The following is a 16,965-nucleotide window of genomic DNA, read 5'->3' on the forward strand; positions in this document are numbered from 1 at the left end:
CCAAACGTGATGATACAAAGTAAGAGCTCGGGGGCGTGTGTGTAAAAATGCATGGAATATAGATATATTTTTAAACCCAGGACTAATCTCCGGACCTTTGACATCACAAATTTAGGCCCCGACCTTGTGAAGCGAGGCAGGTCACGGCAGATCCCTGCGCGTACGCATCCACTCAATGCTAAGCACTTGACACAAACCACAGCGTTAATTTGCAGAATACGGGGGCGGGGGGGCTAATTTTGAGCTTCGGTTTCTAACCCGGACATACAAGCAAAGGTTCAAGTTAGTTACAAAATGACACCAAACCCCCGTGACCTGGCACTCTGGGGTAGAAGATAGGGGATTTGGGTTTGTTTCATAACCAAACCTTGGAAAGTAACAAATTCAAAGAGACAAACGCAACAGAAATCTGGCTCCATCTGTTGCTTTTTAGGCAAACCCCCATTTCTGATCATATTTAAACCTAAATCAACATCAAAACCTTTGGACAGAGAAAGACAGGAGCTTTGGAATGGAGGATCTTGGTTAGAAGGCTTGTTGGGGCAGGTTAGGAATGGAGGATCTTGGGTAGAGGGCTAGGAATGGAGGAGGACGGGTAGACCGCTGGAGGATGAAAAAGAACGGGGTTATTAACAAACCAACCCTTGGCAGAACTTGCCCTGCCCAGGGCTGCGGCCTTCGGGCTGAGCCCGGTGGGCTAGTGGAGTCAGCAATGGGTGGCCAGTTTCATGGGAGACCCGTGAGGCCCCAGCCCCTGCAGGGGGGTCTTTCCGTGGCACCGGGCTCACGCACTGTCCTTGTTCTCCGGGGCGGCTCTGGAGACGTCAACGCATCCGGCCACGAAATCGCCGAGCTCAGCAGGCCTCTGGCCACTCGGGCCTCCTCCTCCTTCCGGGGGCCGTGTCCCACGTTCGGCGGCGCCTCCAGGGGGCCCTCTCCCCCGGCGCGGCTCCGAGACGGCGCTGGACCCCTCCCGCAGGTCGGAGAAGAGGTTCTGGAGATAGCTGGAGAAGAAGCCATCCTTGCTCGCTGGGCGGGGCGTTGTCCTCTTCTGGAGGGAGGATGGTTGAACCTTCGAAGCCACTTGTGGACAAGGGGAAACCCCTGGGGCTGATTTGGGGGACTCCTCATACTCCTTTTCCCAGTCTTCTCCTTCCTGGGAAGCTGGGAGATTGGGCTGGGAAGACCTGGCTTTCTCCAAGATGCCCCCTCGGGCGCCGGATCCCCCGTAATCTGCCTCCCAGTCTTCCCTGGTGGCTTTGGCTGCCTCGGTTTCCCCTGCGCCGGACCCCCATCTCTTCACCCCCCCATCAGACCATCTCTTCGCCCCAGCGGCATCCCACGAGCAGCCATCTTGGCTCCGCTTCCTGGCTGCATAATCCGAGCCCTGGGCTCTCCCTGGGCCCCACTGCCCCGCCTTCCGTGGGGCGGAGTCCACCTCGCCCCACGGCCTCTGCCCCCCCCAGGGGCGAATGAAATCTTTCTGCCTCCTTGCTCGCCAGTTCTCCCCCCAGCCCCTCGGCAACGGGGGCTCTCGCCGGTCCCGTCTCGCAGAGGAGTCCTGCCAATCGCCCTGGCCCCCGGGTATCTCTTGGGAGCAGCCGGCACTGCTCTGCCCCATGGCACCAGACCCACAGCACCCCACATGAGCCGGATGGGGGCCGCAGCAGTAACGTGGCTGACACCCGCAGCCCGGGGCATGCTGGGGAGGCCCTCCCTGGCCCGTGGCCAACGCCCCGTGACCGCTGGAAAGGGGCGCCTGTGGCAAGGCCGAGTAGGCCCCCAGGAGGGCGCTGTTGAGCAGGTAGGCGAGGGCGTCCAGCCGGACGGGCACGGTGATGGAGGAGAGGGCCCCGGCCGAGGGGCGACCCAAGACCCAAGGCATGGCAGAGACGGGGGTAGGGCAGGAGGGCATCTTCTCCAGCGCGGTTTGGTCCAAGGTGGGCGGCTCCGTGGGGCTGGGCTCGGTGGGCCTGGGGGAGCTGCGGGGCGAACGGAAAAGGGGGTCAGAGACAGAGAGACCCCACTTGCTCCAACAGGAGATGGGAATTCTGTGAAGGGGGGGTGGTGGCCCGTGGGGAGTTGTAGGCATGTGAATTTGGGGGGCCGTGTTTGTGGGGTGACCCTGGGTGTGTGTAGGATTTGGGGGGGCTGATGGAATCCCTGTGGGGATGGGGGTTCCCTGTGGGGATGGAGGGGGGTTTCTCATGGGGGGCAGTGGATGGGGTGTTTGTGGGAGGAGGTGCCCTGGCTGGGTGGGGCTGGAGGAAGGGAGACTCTTAAACTGGAAGGTGGGTTCTCACGTGGGGCAGTATGCCCTGGTTGGGGGCTGTAAGGGGGTTGGATGGGAGGCATGGAGGTCTTTGGTTGGGGGGGATCTATGGGGCTGAAGTGGGGGTTCCCATGGATGGAGTCTCTGGGGCTGGATGGGGGTTCCCATGGGAGACAGGTGGTCTGTGGTTGGGGGCAGGTTATGGGATGGAAGGCTGTGGATCCTTGGCTGGAGGGCCCCATTGGAAGTCTATGGGGCAGAGAGGGATCCCATGGAAAGCTGAGGGTCCTGTGGGGTCAGGCACCCATGGGGGGTGGGCGTTACTGTTTGGGGGGGTCTCATGGGAGGCTGTGGGTTGGAGGGGAGGTCCCTGGCTGGGGGATCCCGTGGGGAGCTGGAGGTCCTTGCGTGGGGGGCCCCATGGAGAGACTATGGGGCAGGGGGGTCCCATTGAGGACTAGGGTATCCTGTGCAGGGCTGAGGTTAGGTATCTTGTGGGGGTTCCTGGCTGGGGCGTCCTGTGGGAGGCTGGGAGGCTGTGGAGCAAAGGGGGGTCCCCTGGGGGACTGGGAGCCTATGGGGTGGAGGGGTCCCTCTGGAGGGTTCCCTGGCTGCGGAGTCATGGGGGGCTGCAGGGGTCCATGGAGGGGCTGGGAAGGATCTATGGGGTGGAGGGGGGGTCCTGGCTGGAGGGGTCCCATGGGGAGTCTATGGGCAGAGGGGGGGTCCCATGGTGGGCTGGTGAGGTCAGGCATCGCATGGGGGGTGGGGGTTCCTGGCTGGGGCCTATGGAGCAGAGGGGGAGGCTGGGGGGGGTTCCCTAGCTGAGGGTCCTGTGGAGGGTTTGGGGGGATCTATAGGGTGGAGGGGGTTCCTGGGGAGTCAATGGTGGGGAGGAGGGGTCCCTGGCTGCAGGGGGCTATGCAGTGGAGGGGGGTTCCGGGGGGGGCTATGGGGAGAGGGCAGGGCCCCGCCCCTCACCGTGCGTTCTGGGCGGCCCCGCTCGGCCCCTCCATGGTCCCAGCTCCGTGGGCGGCACGAACCGCGCAGCGCCACGCGGTGGGGCGTGGCCTAGAAGGGGGAAGGGCGGAGCTTGTGACGAGATGGGGCGGGGCCTGGAGAAAGGCTGCAGGAGCCAGGGCGGAGCTTCTTAGGAGAGGGGCGTGGCCTTGGAGCGCGAAGGGCGGGACCTGAAAATAACTGTGGGTGGGGGGGGGCGGTGACATAGATGGTAGGGAACCATAGTTCCCTGGGGAGGGGCTTATTGGGATGTGGGTGGGGCCTATGCCTATTTGGGGCGGGGCTTAGCGAGATGGGGCGAGAGGCTCCTAGCTCTGCAGCTTCTCCTGCCAGCTGGGCCCCCCAGGGTAGCTCAGACCCCCCCCCGCGCATAGGAGATGGGGGGTGGGCTCTGCCCCACCGGCAGCTGCTCCTGGCCTGGCCACCCTGGGCTGGGGGAGCTGGCCCAGCAGCCAGTTGCTGCCTATCAGGATTAGTGGGGGGCTGGGCTAATCTGGTTTGTGGGGGGGCAGCCCACTGTGGGGGAGGGAAAGGCCAGGATCAGGCCCCCAGCATGTGGAGAAAAGGATCAGGACCCCCGAGGAGAGGATCAAGCTCTGGTCAGGGGTTAGGCCCTTAATACACAGCAATAGGGGGAGGGAGGGTCCAGCGTGCAGCAAAAAGTGGGGGCAGTTCCCCACATGGGAATCTCACCCGGAACCCCCTTTCCATCCACACACCCCCAGCCTGAGGTCTCTGGGTCAGCAGAGAGGGAGGGGGCGCCAGGCTGTCCGGGAAGGGGGTGCCAGGTGTTTGGGGGTGAACTGGGATTGGACTCCCCAAATATGGGGAATGGGGTGGGGAGAATGGTTCAAGAGGATGTGGGGTATCAGAGTAGGGAAGAGGGCATTGGGGGAGTTTGAAGGGTCTTCCTAGGGAATATGGGGGGCAGTAGGGGGGCCAGGCTAGACTGGGTCAACCCCAGGATTTAGGGGTGGGATGATCTGTCACCCTCTACCCCATCCATCCAGAGACTCCCTAAGCTAACTGGGACGATATTTCACCATAGCACCACCTAATAAGCCGCCGAGGGGCATCGGAGCCAGCCCTGACTGCCAGGGGAGAGCCCCCATCCCGCCCTGCTCCCTGCAGCACAGCACCCCCTAGCGCCATGCTGGGGCATCGGCGTCAGCCCCCAGGCCTCGAGCTCTGAGGGGCAACAGCAGTACATACAATGACTAGTAATACAAATTTATTTATTTCCAATATTTACCAATATCCCCCTTTTTTAAGGGGGATTTATATAAAAACATTCCCATCCTGGAGCCAGTTTATACTGAAATTAGCAGAGGAGCCGTGGATCTGATGATGTACTCACTACTGCTCCCTTTGGCAGGGAAGTAGGTATGTTCTAGTGTGTGTCATGTCCCCTATAGTGCTCAGAATGAGAGGGATTCTCCGTAACTCCCAGGCGCTGGCAGCTGGGTTCTGTCCCAGTTCTTGCTGTGAAATTCCCAGGCAGACCCTTCCTATCCCGCCCCACACCCTCTGCCAGTTTATCTCCATGCCCTGCAGATGAGGGAGAAGGGGGTTCAGACTCCACGGTGTATCTACCCCTCAGCCTCTCTGCTGGGGCTAGCGGCAATGGGGATGCTTAATGTCCGTGGGGTGAGGAGTGTGATGGGGCTGCCTGCCCTACTGGGAACAGAGCTGAGAACCTCGCCGTTCATTACACACAGCCATTCAGATGGGAATAATCTGGGTTCGGATGGGAGCCGGCGCCCCCGAGAGGGGAAAGTCCCGTTCCCCACCCTCCTGAGCCAGCCCGTCCCCTGACGTGGGGCTGGATGGGCGCCGGCACCCCCTAGAGAGGAAACACCCCGTGTCCTGTTTCCAGCTCCCCCAAACACCTTAGTTACCCTACAGCTTTACCCAGATGGCATCACGGGGGATCTCAGTGGGTGTCTCCCCACGGTGGCGGGAAGGAGCCTAGCAGTGAGACTTGCAGCTCCTAGCACCTTTCACTCCTTCTCCCCCAGGAGGGCGCTGATCTCTCTCCTCAGCTCTCGGATTCGGGCCTGGGCCTCGGGGCTGGCCCTGGCTTCGTCCAAGTTCCGGAGGACGGAGACGATGCAGCGCAAGGCATCGGCGTTCTTCACGGCGTCCATCTGGTCGGGGTCGGCCTTGATCTCTTCCACCCAGTCCAGGTAGGCCTGGAGCAGGCCCATGTCGCTCTCAAACGTGCTGATCACCTTCAGGCCTGGCTTGCGACGGCTCAGCTCCGACAGCGTCTGCTGCCCAGCCTCGCTCAGCCGGTTCCCCACGACGCTGCCCAGGGGTGGGGGACAATAGTCAGGGGATCGCAGAGATGCAGCTGCATCTGGGGTGCAGTGGCCGATTTTTATTGGGGTTGCTCGCCAGGGGCTGGCAGGGATGGAGCCGTTGTATATACTGGGCGCTGAGATTCGGCTGCTGCTGGGGTGGGGCACGAGGGCTGGTTGTACAGGGATCCCTCACTCAACTCTGAAATGCGGCCACCTCTGGGGTGGGGCGTGCAGGCTGTTTATACAAGGACCCTCACCCGGGGCTGAGATGCAATATTAAGGTCAGAACTGACGGCCAGGGGCGATTCCCCAGCCCACCCCCTGAAATCATAGAATATCAGGGTTGGAAGGGACCTCAGGAGGTCATCTAGTCCAACCCCCTGCTCAAAGCAGGACCAATCCCCAATCTTTGCCCCAGATCCCTAATTGGCCCCCTCAAGGATTGAACTCACAACCCCAGGTTTAACAGGCCAATGCTCAAACCACTGAGCTATCCTCCCCCTGCAACACAGCGCCCCCTAGCGCCGCCCTGGGGCATTGGGCCCAGCCCTGACTGCCAGGGGAGATTCCCCATCCCACCCCCTGCAGCACAGCGCCCCCTAGTGCCGCCCAGGGGCATCGGGGCCAGTCCGGACCACGAGGGGAGAGCACAGCACAGCGCCCCCTGCAGGGCAGCAGCAGGCACTCACGTCAGGAGCCGGAGGGTGCTGTTGGCCAGGAGGCAGGGTAGCATGTTGTCCAGGCCGCTGTCAGTGATGCTGGTGATGTCCAGGTACAGCTCCTCCAGGGTGCGATTCTCCCTCAGGGCCTCCCACAGCCGCCTCGCCCCCTCCGAGCCCAGACAGTTCCCGCACAGGCTGCGGGGAAGCAGAGTGACAGGATCCACCTGAGGGCTCAGAAATCCCCCCCAGCCCGATGACTCTGGGTGCGTCCCGCCCCCCTGCCCCAGAGATGGGGGCTCGCTCCCCGTAGCCCAGCCAGCCCTTGGCATCTCTTTTGGGCTGCCAGCAAAGGGGTCGGTTAGTATCGGAGGTGGGAAGATGGTCCCTGTTCCTGCTGGGAAATGGGCTGAGACCTGGCAAACTCAATTCCCATATGGAGCTAGAGGGGCCAAAGCCCATTTCCTGCCCCCCTGAGCCAGCCAGTCCCCACGCTGGGGCTGGTTCAGAGCTGGCACCCCCTAGGGGGGAAAGGTCCCATGCCCCATTGCCCCCGAGCCAGCCCGCCCTCCGCCCTGGGTCACTCACAGCAGCCGTTTCACTTGGCACTGTGGGGATCTCAGCACCTCGGCCTCGATGACGGCTGCCTCCTTGTCCAGAGAATTATAGCGCAGCCTGCGGAGGAGTGGACAGCGTGAGAGGGGACCAGAGCACCGGGTAACCCCTGCTCCCGGAGTCTGGGGCAGAACCCAGGAGTCCTGACTCCCAGCCTCCCTGCTCTAACCACTAGGCCCCCTCCCCTCCCAGGGCTGGGGATAGAACCCAGGAGTCCTGACTCCCAGCCCCTTGTTCTAACCACTAGACCCCACTCCACTCCCAGAGCCAAGGATAGAACCCAGGCATCCTGGCTTCCAGCCACCCCCCGTTCTAACCATTAGACCCCCACACCCCTCCCACAGCCAGGGAGAGAACCCAGGAGTCCTGACTCCCAGCCCCCCCCGCTCTAACCACTAGGCCCCACACCCCTCCCACAGCCAGGGAGAGAACCCAGGAGTCCTGACTCCCAGCCCCCCCCCGCTCTAACCACTAGGCCCCACACCCCTCCCACAGCCAGGGAGAGAACCCAGGAGTCCTGACTCCCAGCCCCCCCCGCTCTAACCACTAGGCCCCCTCCCAGAGCTGGGGATAGAACCCAGGAGTCCTGGGTGTCACACGCACACCCACCCCCACACTCACTGCAGCGTCTCGCAGCGGTGCAGCAGCCCCCGGATCCTGCGCAGCCCGGCCATGCCCATGTTGCTGTAGCTCAGGTTGAGGTTCTTCACCCGCCCGGGCTCCGAGGCCCCCAGCACGTAGGCCAGGGCGGCGCAGTCGGCTGGGTTGAGGGTCACCTTGAAGAGGTTGACGTCCTCCAGCTCGCGGGCCACCCGGCCCGTCACCCGCTCCTGGCGCAGCTCAGCCACGCAGTGCAGGAGCGAGAGAAGGCGTCGCTCGGTGTCTCCTCTGAGCTTCCTCCCCAGCCAGTCGGCCACGGGCCCCAGCACGTCTCCGGAGAAGCCTCCGGCCAACCCCTCCAGCCTCCCCTCCAGCCTGGAGGTCAGCAGCCCCATGAAGAACCTGGCGAACATCTGGAGATTGTCCCACCGAGACTGGTGGCCCCTCAGGAGCTGCCAGGTGGAGTTGAGGAGACTGGATTCGCCTGGTGACGTCCAGGAGGGCTCCGGGTCCCCGTCCCGCTGAGCTGATCCCTCCCACCAGAGATCCAGGCAGGGCATGAGGTCCTCAGCACCAGGATCCAGGGCAGCCACGCAGTACAGCGCGGCCAGGAACTCCTGCACTGTCAGGTGGAAGAAGCAATAGACCTGCTGGTCTTCCCCAGAGAAGATGGGGTTGAAGAAAGTGCCCGGAAGGTCTTGGGGGTCGAATCCGAATTCCCGCAGCTCAGCCGGGGTGAAGAGGATCTTCCCGGCCAACAGGGTGGCGTATGCCAGGTGCCCCAGACGCAGGACCAGCTGCCCGGTGCCCGGCTCCGGAGACCAGCTGTGCCCCAGGATGGTGGTCAAATAGCAGCAATAGACCTCAGTGATGGTGGTGGGTGGAGAGGGGTCAGCCGCCTGGCGAGCAGGGAAGAACTCCCCCAGGGCGGTGCACAAAATGAAGCAATAGAGGGGGATGAAACACAGCCCGGCTAAGCCTTGGTGGCCGGAGATGTAGCCCTGCACGGCAGCGGCTCGCTCGGCATCCCGGAAGAACCGGCGGAAGTAGTCCTCCACCTGGTCCTCGTCAAAGCCGAGGATCAGCAAGTGGCGATCAAAGGGGATGCCGGAGAGGGCCGGGCACGGCCGGGACGTCACCACGACGGCTGCCCCGGGCAGCAGGGTCCCGTCGATGAGTCCCCGCACCAGCTCCTTGACGTGGGCCGGGTGGCCGGGCCGGTGGCGGGCAGTTCCGCCGTCCAACGGGTGCCGGAATTCATCCAAGCCGTCCACGAGGACGAGGAGGTCCCCGGGCCGCGCCAGCAGCTCGGGTAGCACCTCCTGGAGGTGGGGGCGCTTGGCGCAGATCAGCCCCTCCAGGGTGACAGGGCTGGGCACCAGGCTGAGCTCCTGGCAGGAGAAATCCAAGGCACAGAGGGGGCCCTGGAAAGCCGCGCCCAGAGCCCAGTCGTGCAGGATCTTCTGCACGGTCACGCTCTTGCCAATGCCGGCGGCGCCGCTCAGGGCCACCCGGCGGGGGGCCTGGGTCTCGGTGGGCAGCGGGGCCAGGAGGTGGCGCAGGGGGAGCCGGCGGGGGGCATGGAGCGGGAGGAGGCGGGTGCGGCGGGCGGCCAGGGCCAGGTGCTCGTGCCCGGGGGGCACGGTGGGGCCGGAGGGGTCCAGCAGCAGCAGTGGCGTGTAGCGGATCTCGAGGGGGCTGCAGGAGCGGGCGTCACAGGTGTTAGTGCACAGCTGCTGGGTGTGCAGCAGCAGGGAGGCCCGGTGGCGCTGCAGGACAGCTGGGAAGAAGCGGGGGACGGGGTCATGTGTCTGCACTCCTGCCCCCCGGACCTGCCCCTCACACCTCAATCTGCCCCCCATCTCCTCCAGCCCTCCCAGCCCCTGGTCCTTCTGCAACTCCCCCATCTCTCCCCCCCAATCCCCGCTCCCCCAGGCTCCCCTCAACCCCCATCTTTGCCCCCAATCCCTCTGCAACTCCCCCATCTCTGCCCCCAAATCCTCCCCTCAACCCCCATCTCTGCCCCTGCCTTGCCCCCAACCCCAAGATCCTCTCCCAACTCCCCTAACCCGACCCACCAGCCCTGGCCCCCAACCCTCTCTCCAACCTCTCTGTCCCTTCCCCCCCAACTTTCCCTCCCTTCCCCTGGCCCCTCTGTCACCCCAACTCTCTCCCCTCCTCCCAACACCCTGACCTCCCTCCCCAGTGCCCTCACTCCATACCTTTCAGCGGGGCGCTCGGAGCCTTTCGGAAGTTCAGGTTCCCGGTGCACTCCCCACCTGTCGGACAAGGGACAAGTGTACTTCTTGCTTGGGGGGAGGAACCAGATCCGGGCCCCAGAGCTGGGCTGTGCCAAGCCTCTCCCTGCCCACACCTCCTCCATGACATCCTGCTGTGGCCTCAGAACTGGGGAGAGACCCCAGGAGTTCTGGCTCCCGGCCCCCCCTGCTCTAATCCACTAGACCCCACTCCCCTCCCAGCCTATGTCTTGGGCTGATGATCCCTCACTGATAAGGTGTTGTTCCTGAGGTTGGTTGGTGGGGTGGGGGTGGTGGGGGAGTCTCACCTGGCGGCTCTGGGGTTGGTTCATATTTCTTGGTGTTTTTCCGCAGGATTTTCCTCAGGAATGTGTGGTTGGATTTTGGAGGTTTGGGATTGTCTGCGAAAGAGATGGATGGGGATCAAAATAGTGGTTGGTTGGGTGGATGCCTATAAAAAGAGAGAGTTGGCTGTATGAATATTAAAGAAAGGTGGCTGGATGGATATCAAAAGGAGAGTCAAATGGATGAATAGATACAAGAGAAAGATGGACAGATGGAAGGCTGGAGGTGCGGGTGGATGGACGTAAAGAAGACGGATGGATGGGTGGAAGGTAGGATGAATGGAAGACTGGATGGGTAGATGGATGGAAGGTTGGATGTGTGGAGGGATGGCTATAAAGAAGATGGATGGATGGGTGGAAGGTTGCATGGGTGGAAGGCTGGATGGGTAGATGGATGGAAGGTTGGATGCATGGCTGGAGGGATATAAAAGGGATGGATGGATATAAAAAGGGTGGTTAGCTGGGAGAAAGGTTGGATGTGTGGAGGGATAGCTATAAAGGAGATGGGATGAGGCTGAGAAGGGGCCAGGTAACCGGGTAGGCCACAGCTGAGGGGAACTGGGTGCCAAAGTAACCCCTGACTGGTAATGGAGCCTGGTGAGCGGGAACAGGTGGGGTGGGATAAAGCCAGGAAGCTGGCAGCAGAAGGGTGTTAGGATATAGATATTCAGGCCTGTCTGTAAAGGCCGATACTCTAAGAATTGAGGTGTATTCTTATCACTTAGCTAGTTCTAGAGGTATAAAAGAAAGACTCAAAATCGCTGGCTGCCGGTGTAAGGGCCTTTGCTTCCTGTGACAGTCTGAGGCCCTGTTCTTAGGCTAAGGCCTTTGGCTAAGCAGCAGAGGCAGCCATAAGCTGGGAAGCGACCGGTCACCTCCTCGCATTCCAAACTAGTCCCATTGAAAGAAGGTGCCATTGGGCTGTTAGGATACAATCCTGTCCTGATAGTGCCGATCGCCTCCAGAGAAAGGGAAGTGCCTAGAAGATGTAAAAGGCAACTTAGTTTGGTAGCATCCTGTCTGGCAAGAACTCACTTCTCAATAGCTGGGGTGTGAAATCCTCATTTCGGTGTTTTGTCACTGTCGGCCCCATTTCCCCATTGTTTGTCTGTATAATCTCTGTCTGGTTCTGTGATTGTTCCTGTCTGCTGTATAATTAATTTTGCTGGGTGTAAACTAATTAAGGTGGTGGGATATCATCGGTTACATAATCATGTTACAATACGTTAGGATTGGTTCCTTAAATTTCAGGAAAATGACTGGTTAAGGTATAGCTAAGCCAAACTCAAGTTTTACTATATAGTCTGCAGTCAATCAGGAAGTGGAGGGGTGTGTGGGTGGGGGAGATGGGAACAGGGAATGGGGGTAAGAAAATTGGAATCATGTTTTGCTAAAGGGGGAAATGGGAACAGGGAATGGGGGTGAGGAAATTGGAATCAGGTTTTGCTAAGGGCGGGGGGAATGGGAACAGGGACACAGGTGTAAGGCTCTGTGGTGTCAGAGCTGGGAAGGAGGATACTAAGGAAGGAAACTGGAATCAGGCCTGCTGGAAGTTCACCCCAATAAACATCAAATTGTTTGCACCTTTGGACTTTGGGTACTGTTGTTCTCTGTTCATGTGAGAAGGACCAGGGAAGTAAGCGGGTGAAGGAATAAGCCCCCTAACAAAGGGGGCTGCAGGGAAGGCACCTGCAGCCGCTGTCTGGACATTAGCGAGGGAAGGAAGGAAGCCGGAGAGAGGGGCAGGGAAAGGGCAGCGAGGTTTGAGATGGGGCAGACCTTGGCTGTGGATCAGGAGGTTGCTGGGCTGGAACGGGAATAGAGGCCGGGCCCGGGGAAGTGGTGCCACCTGGGCAGGGACTGAGAAGACAGCTGGAGACAGCTACTGTGGAAAGAGTTTGATGCCCTGGAAGGGGGAAACCCCCGAGTGCCCTGGCCAGAGGGCCGAGCCATTCAGGGAGAGCACCTGGAGTCTGAGAGAGAGAGAGACAGCAGGGTGCGCTACCCACGGCAGAAGGGGCATCGGACCTGGAAAGCGCTAATCCTCCAAGCGGCCAGGAGGAGGCGCTCCAGGGGTGAGTAGAGAGGCTGAGAAGGGGCGGTGACGGATGGATAGCTGGGTGCAAGGTTGCATGGGTGGGTGGATGGATGGATATAGAGATGGATAATTGGATGTATGTCTGGGTAGCTGTAAAAGAAGGATGGATGGAAAGTTGGATGGGTGGGTGGGTGGGTGGAAATAGAGACAGATGGGTGGATGGAAAAAGAGAAGGGCTGGGTGGATGGCAAGGCTGGCTGGGCACAGAAGGATGGAAGAATGATGGATATCAAACAGGCTGTAGGGACGGCAGGTTGGAGGGACATAAAAACACAGCTGGCCAGGTGGATGGCTATCAAAGAAAGCCGGGTAGACGGAGGGATGGTTGAAGGCGGAAGCTGGAGGAAGGGACGGGAAAGACACCAGGACACAGCGATGGAGTCCATGCCCCGTCAAGGCTGACGTGAGGCGGAACGTTTCGGCGTTCCTGTGATTTCCCCCAAATTTCAGATCCAGCCCCCCGTGCCTCTCCCCCCGCAAGCCAGGCAGTGCCCTGCCCCGGGCTGGGTGGGATCTGGCGCCCCCTGGGGGGGACAGGCCCCGTGTGTCCCCCCGCAAGCCAGGCAGTGCCCCGCCCCGGGCTGGGTGGGATCTGGCACCCCCTGGGAGGGGGCGCCCCGTACCTGGCTGCAGTGGAGGCCACGGTCTCCTTTTCTCAGGGTACTTCTCCTCCAGCCATTGCTGAAGCTCGGCACCATATTCCTCCTGCAGCTCCCGCAGCGCCTCCAGGAAGCACCGGCTCCGCTCGGCCCCCTGGCTGACCCACTCGAGCAGCGCAATGACCTGGTTGGCCTGAGGGGCCGTCTCCAGCAAGGCGAAGTACTCCGCCTGGCTCAGCGCCTCCCTGTCGTGGAGCCGACGCAGCAGGGGCTGGGGGCTCCCCTGGAGCCAGCGGAGCAGGGGCTCCCGGTGCTGCTGGATCAGCTGGGGGAAATGCTGGGGGGCAGGCATCTGCTGGGGAGAGATGGAGAGAGAACCCAGGGGTCGTGGCTCCCAGCCGCCCCTGCTCTGACCACTAGCCCCCACTCCCCTCCCAGAGCCAGGGAGAGAACCCAGGACTCCTGGCTCCCAGCCCCCCTGCTCTGACCATTAGCCCCCACTCCCCTCTCAGAGCCAGGGAGAGAACCCAGGACTCCTGGCTCCCAGCCCCCCTGCTCTGACCACTAGCCCCCACTCCCCTCCCAGAGCCAGGGGTAGAACCCAGGATTCCTGGCTCCCAGCCCCCCCTGCTCTGACCATTAGCCCCCAGTCCCCTCTCAGAGCCAGGGGTAGAACCCAGGATTCCTGGCTCCCAGCCCCCCTGCTCTGACCATTAGCCCCCACTCCCCTCCCAGAGCCAGGGAGAGAACCCAGGACTCCTGGCTCCCAGCCCCCCTGCTCTAACCACTAGCCCCCACTCCCCTCCCAGAGCCAGGGGTAGAACCCAGGACTCCTGGCTCCCAGCCCCCCTGCTCTGACCACTAGCCCCCACTCCCCTCCCAGAGCCAGGGAGAGAACCCAGGACTCCTGGCTCCCAGCTCCCCTGCTCTGACCACTAGCCCCCACTCCCCTCCCAGAGCCAGGGGTAGAACCCAGGATTCCTGGCTCCCAGCCCCCCTGCTCTGACCACTAGCCCCCACTCCCCTCCCAGAGCCAGGAAAATGCTATTCATAGTCTAAATTGGAGGGGCGAGTGCCCCGTCCTGAGCCCCACCCTGCAGCACAGTGCCCCCTAGCACCATTGGGGCCAGCCCTGACTGCTGGGGGAGAGCCCCCAACCCTGCAGCTGGTCTCCCATCCAGTCACCCACCCAGCTGATCCCGGCTTGGCAGCTCAGGTGGCCTGTGACCCTTATTGAGTGAGCAGGGAATGGGGCAGTGAAGGGGTGGATGGGGGGGGGGCGGGGGATGGTGATGTGGGGAGGGCGGGGCGTCTTATCTCCACTCCTCCAAGGAGCTGACAACTTGACCTTCATTCCACTAATACAGCCCTCCAGTAACTGAGATGGGGGTGGCGTGGCTGCTGGGTGGGGGGGCAGGGAATGGGGCACGGGGCCTTTCGCCTCTCAGGGGCGCCAGCTCTGATCCAGCCCCAGTGGGGGATTCTCTCTGGGCTCCTTCAGTGTCATGGCCCTGCCTGTGAACTGAGTGTGTCCAGTCTCAGCCCTGTCCCAGGGAGAGGGACCCCCCCACCACACACACACACGGGAGCTAACCGCCCCCTTGCCAGCAGACAAGGTGGGGGCTGGATCTGGGCCATGGGGCCTGAACTCCCAGCCCCACCCCCGTTCTAACCCACTAGACCCCCACTTTCCCCTGAGCTGGGATAGAACCCAGGAGTCCAGGCCCCCTCCCAACCCCCTCTGCTCTAACCACTAGACCCCATCCCACATCCGGGCAGTGGTGTGGGTCCTACCTGGGTCCAGCTGTTCCCTAGCTGGGTCTGCACAGTCCCTGAGCCCTGCTGTTCCCGGCCCGGCAGGGATGTCACCTCTCTCCTGAGCAACCTTTGACTCAATCATTAACCACAATCAGCAAAGGCCTTGCTGGGTAATAGCCCCTCCCTCCCTGGGTGAGAGCAGGGGGCTGGGAGCCAGGACTCCTGGGTTCTCTCCCCAGCTCTGGGAGGGGAGTGGGGTCTAGTGGTGGGGGGGAGGGTCTCGGAGCCAGGACTCCTGGGTTCTCCCCCTGGCTCTGGGAGGGGAGTGGGGTCTAGTCGTTAGAGCAGGAAGTGTTGCTGAGGTCTGTGCTTTTAATAGCTGGTAACAGGGGAAGCAGTTTGAGGGGGAAGGGCTGGGCCCAGCCTGGGGCAGGGGGAGGAAGTGGGGTTCTGGGGGGCTGTGCAGGGAGCTCTGTGTTTTTCCTTGGTGTGGTGTCTGCTCTGGTCCCCACTAGCCACCTGGCAACGAGCCCTCCCCCAGCTCCGCCGGTGCCCCTCACTCCCGACCCGCAGCCCCCTGCCAGCCCAGCCCTGGGCTCCCCCCAGCTCCGCCGGTGCCCCTCACTCCCGACCCGCAGCCCCCTGCCAGCCCAGCCCTGGGCTCCCCCCAGCTCCGCCGGTGCCCCTCACTCCCGACCCGCAGCCCCCTGCCAGCCCAGCCCTGGGCTCCCCCCAGCTCCGCCGGTGCCCCTCACTCCTGACCTCTTCCCGCTCTCTGTTCCAATTTGCGTGTGTGTTAATCTGTCGCCTTATCGGTGCCTGGGGTCCTTCCAAGTGGAGGCCATTGCCCTATGAATGTGTCCTTGTGTGACCCCCCCCCCCCACGGTGTCACACCAGCCCAGTGTCACAAACACACCCGCAGCATGTCTCTCTCTTACACACACACACGCTCTGCCTGGCCTGCTGGGGCAGGGAAGGGGACACAGACATGGACACACACTCACACTCTGTCTCTCTCCTGCTCCATTCCAGCAATGCCAGCCCAAAGGTCACCCAGGGGCTAGTGGGCTGTGTATGGGGTGGGTGCCCCTGAGTGCCCCCCCCGATGCCCCTCCATGGCATGTGCCAGGGCAGATGTGGGGAAGGGGCGGGAGTGGAAGCTGCAGCTTCACAGATTCAGCCGGGCCCCAGGGCGACAGAGAAGCAATTATTTATAGTTGGCCGGAGCGCAGAGCGGACGGAGAGAAAACGAGGGCAAGAGGAAGACAGCGAGAGCCAGGCTTGGGCCAGCTCTAGGGGCGCTGGGGTCCGGCCGGACGCCGTCCCTGCCTGGTGAGGGGGTCTCGGGAATTCCCAGCTCAGCAAGTTGGGGGGGAAGGGGGGATATGGGGGTGAAGGGAGGAGAAATGGAAGGAAAGGTGGGGTGTGTCCCACAGAACCCCCTCGCCCAGAGCCAGGGGTAGAACCCAGGAGTCCTGGGTCCCAGCCTCCCTGCGCTAACCCCTGGACCCTCTTCCCTCCCCCAGAACCAGGGCAAGAACCCAGGAGTCCTGGCTATCCCCCTCCCCTGGGTTTGGCTGAGACCCTGAAGGACTGACCCCCGCCATCACTCCCCTTCACAGCATCAGCCACCCTGAGCCGGGGGGGCAGGGGGCGGGGGGCGGGAAATCGGGCCCAGATGGAGTAAGGGGAGGCCAAGGGGGGAGAGTGAAACTGACCAGAAATTGCTACAGGAAAGTGAAACTGACCAGGAGCCTGTGACTGGGCCCTGAGAGAGGTATGGGAGTCCAGAGCTGGGTGAGGGGGGGCGGGGAGGATAGATAGCTAGATGGGGGTGGTGGGGATGGATAGTGGTAGATAATTAGAGGTGTGGATGGATAGACAGAGGGATGTATGGGGATACATGTGGGGGTGTATTGGGATGGATAGATAGAGGGGTATATGGGGGATGGAGGAATAGATAGGGTGGGTTGGGGTAGGGAGAGGGAGTGGGTGGGGATAGATGGGTGGGTGGAGGGAGATGGGCTGCGACTGGATGGGGAGATATGGGAGGGAGATGCGGTGCATGGGGGAGGGAGGCCTGGGTCCATGCAGAGGCCGGGAGTTCCCCCGAGCCAGGCCTGGGCAAGCGGCCAGCAGCTGGGTGGTGGGGGACGGGGACTGTGCTGGGTCATGTGACCTCCGTCTGTGTCTGCTCAGCCCGTGCCCAGCTGCTGATGACCCCCCCGCCCCTGCTCTAACCACTAGACCCCACTCCCCTCCTAAAGCCAGGGAGAGAACCCAGGAGTCCTGGCTCTATTTTGAGCTCTGCTGCTGCCTCAGTTTCCCTGCTGTAGATGGGGGGGGCAAGGGATGGAGGGGAGTGAGCAGCTCCCTGGGGTGGGGGCGGGGTCTCTCCTAGGGGAGGAGCTGGACGGGTGGTGCGGGGCGGGGTGACC

General features: G+C 62.2%; 2 protein-coding genes across 2 annotated transcripts; both read right to left on the reverse strand.

The window, feature by feature from the left end:
* Window positions 1-239: 239 nt before the first annotated feature.
* On the reverse strand, window positions 240-3,322 carry LOC311512743 (piRNA-mediated silencing protein C19orf84 homolog). Its single transcript, XM_084614082.1, has 2 exons — window positions 3,254-3,322; window positions 240-1,982 (listed from the first exon to the last, which is right to left on the reverse strand). Exons 1-2 carry the CDS (start codon window positions 3,286-3,288, stop codon window positions 785-787), a joined length of 1,233 nt encoding a protein of 410 aa, XP_084470208.1. The 5' UTR covers window positions 3,289-3,322; the 3' UTR covers window positions 240-784.
* Window positions 3,323-4,506: 1,184 nt separating this feature from the next.
* Window positions 4,507-14,632, reverse strand: LOC311512812 (NACHT, LRR and PYD domains-containing protein 12-like). Its single transcript, XM_084614172.1, has 8 exons — window positions 14,563-14,632; window positions 12,793-13,120; window positions 10,036-10,128; window positions 9,692-9,748; window positions 7,491-9,249; window positions 6,843-6,929; window positions 6,285-6,452; window positions 4,507-5,599 (listed from the first exon to the last, which is right to left on the reverse strand). Exons 2-8 carry the CDS (start codon window positions 13,118-13,120, stop codon window positions 5,293-5,295), a joined length of 2,799 nt encoding a protein of 932 aa, XP_084470298.1. The 5' UTR covers window positions 14,563-14,632; the 3' UTR covers window positions 4,507-5,292.
* Between the last annotated feature and the right edge of the window lie 2,333 nt (window positions 14,633-16,965).

This window comes from Lepidochelys olivacea (genome assembly GCF_965140295.1).
Source record: "Lepidochelys olivacea isolate rLepOli2 genome assembly, chromosome: 24".
Classification (NCBI taxonomy): Eukaryota; Metazoa; Chordata; order Testudines; family Cheloniidae; genus Lepidochelys; species Lepidochelys olivacea.

Excerpts from the sequence above, each read along its gene's own strand:
- LOC311512812 (XM_084614172.1), bottom strand. The coding sequence starts at position 13,120 with ATGCCTGCCCCCCAGCATTTCCCCCAGCTGATCCAGCAGCACCGGGAG. Across the intron at positions 10,129-12,792 it reads GTGGCCTCCACTGCAGCCAG|ACAATCCCAAACCTCCAAAA; the intron begins GTACGGGGCGCC and ends TCTCTTTCGCAG. Across the intron at positions 6,453-6,842 it reads TGCCAAGTGAAACGGCTGCT|CCTGTGCGGGAACTGTCTGG; the intron begins GTGAGTGACCCA and ends GCTTCCCCGCAG.
- LOC311512743 (XM_084614082.1), bottom strand. The coding sequence starts at position 3,288 with ATGGAGGGGCCGAGCGGGGCCGCCCAGAACGCACG. Across the intron at positions 1,983-3,253 it reads GGGGCCGCCCAGAACGCACG|CTCCCCCAGGCCCACCGAGC; the intron begins GTGAGGGGCGGG and ends TTCGCCCCGCAG.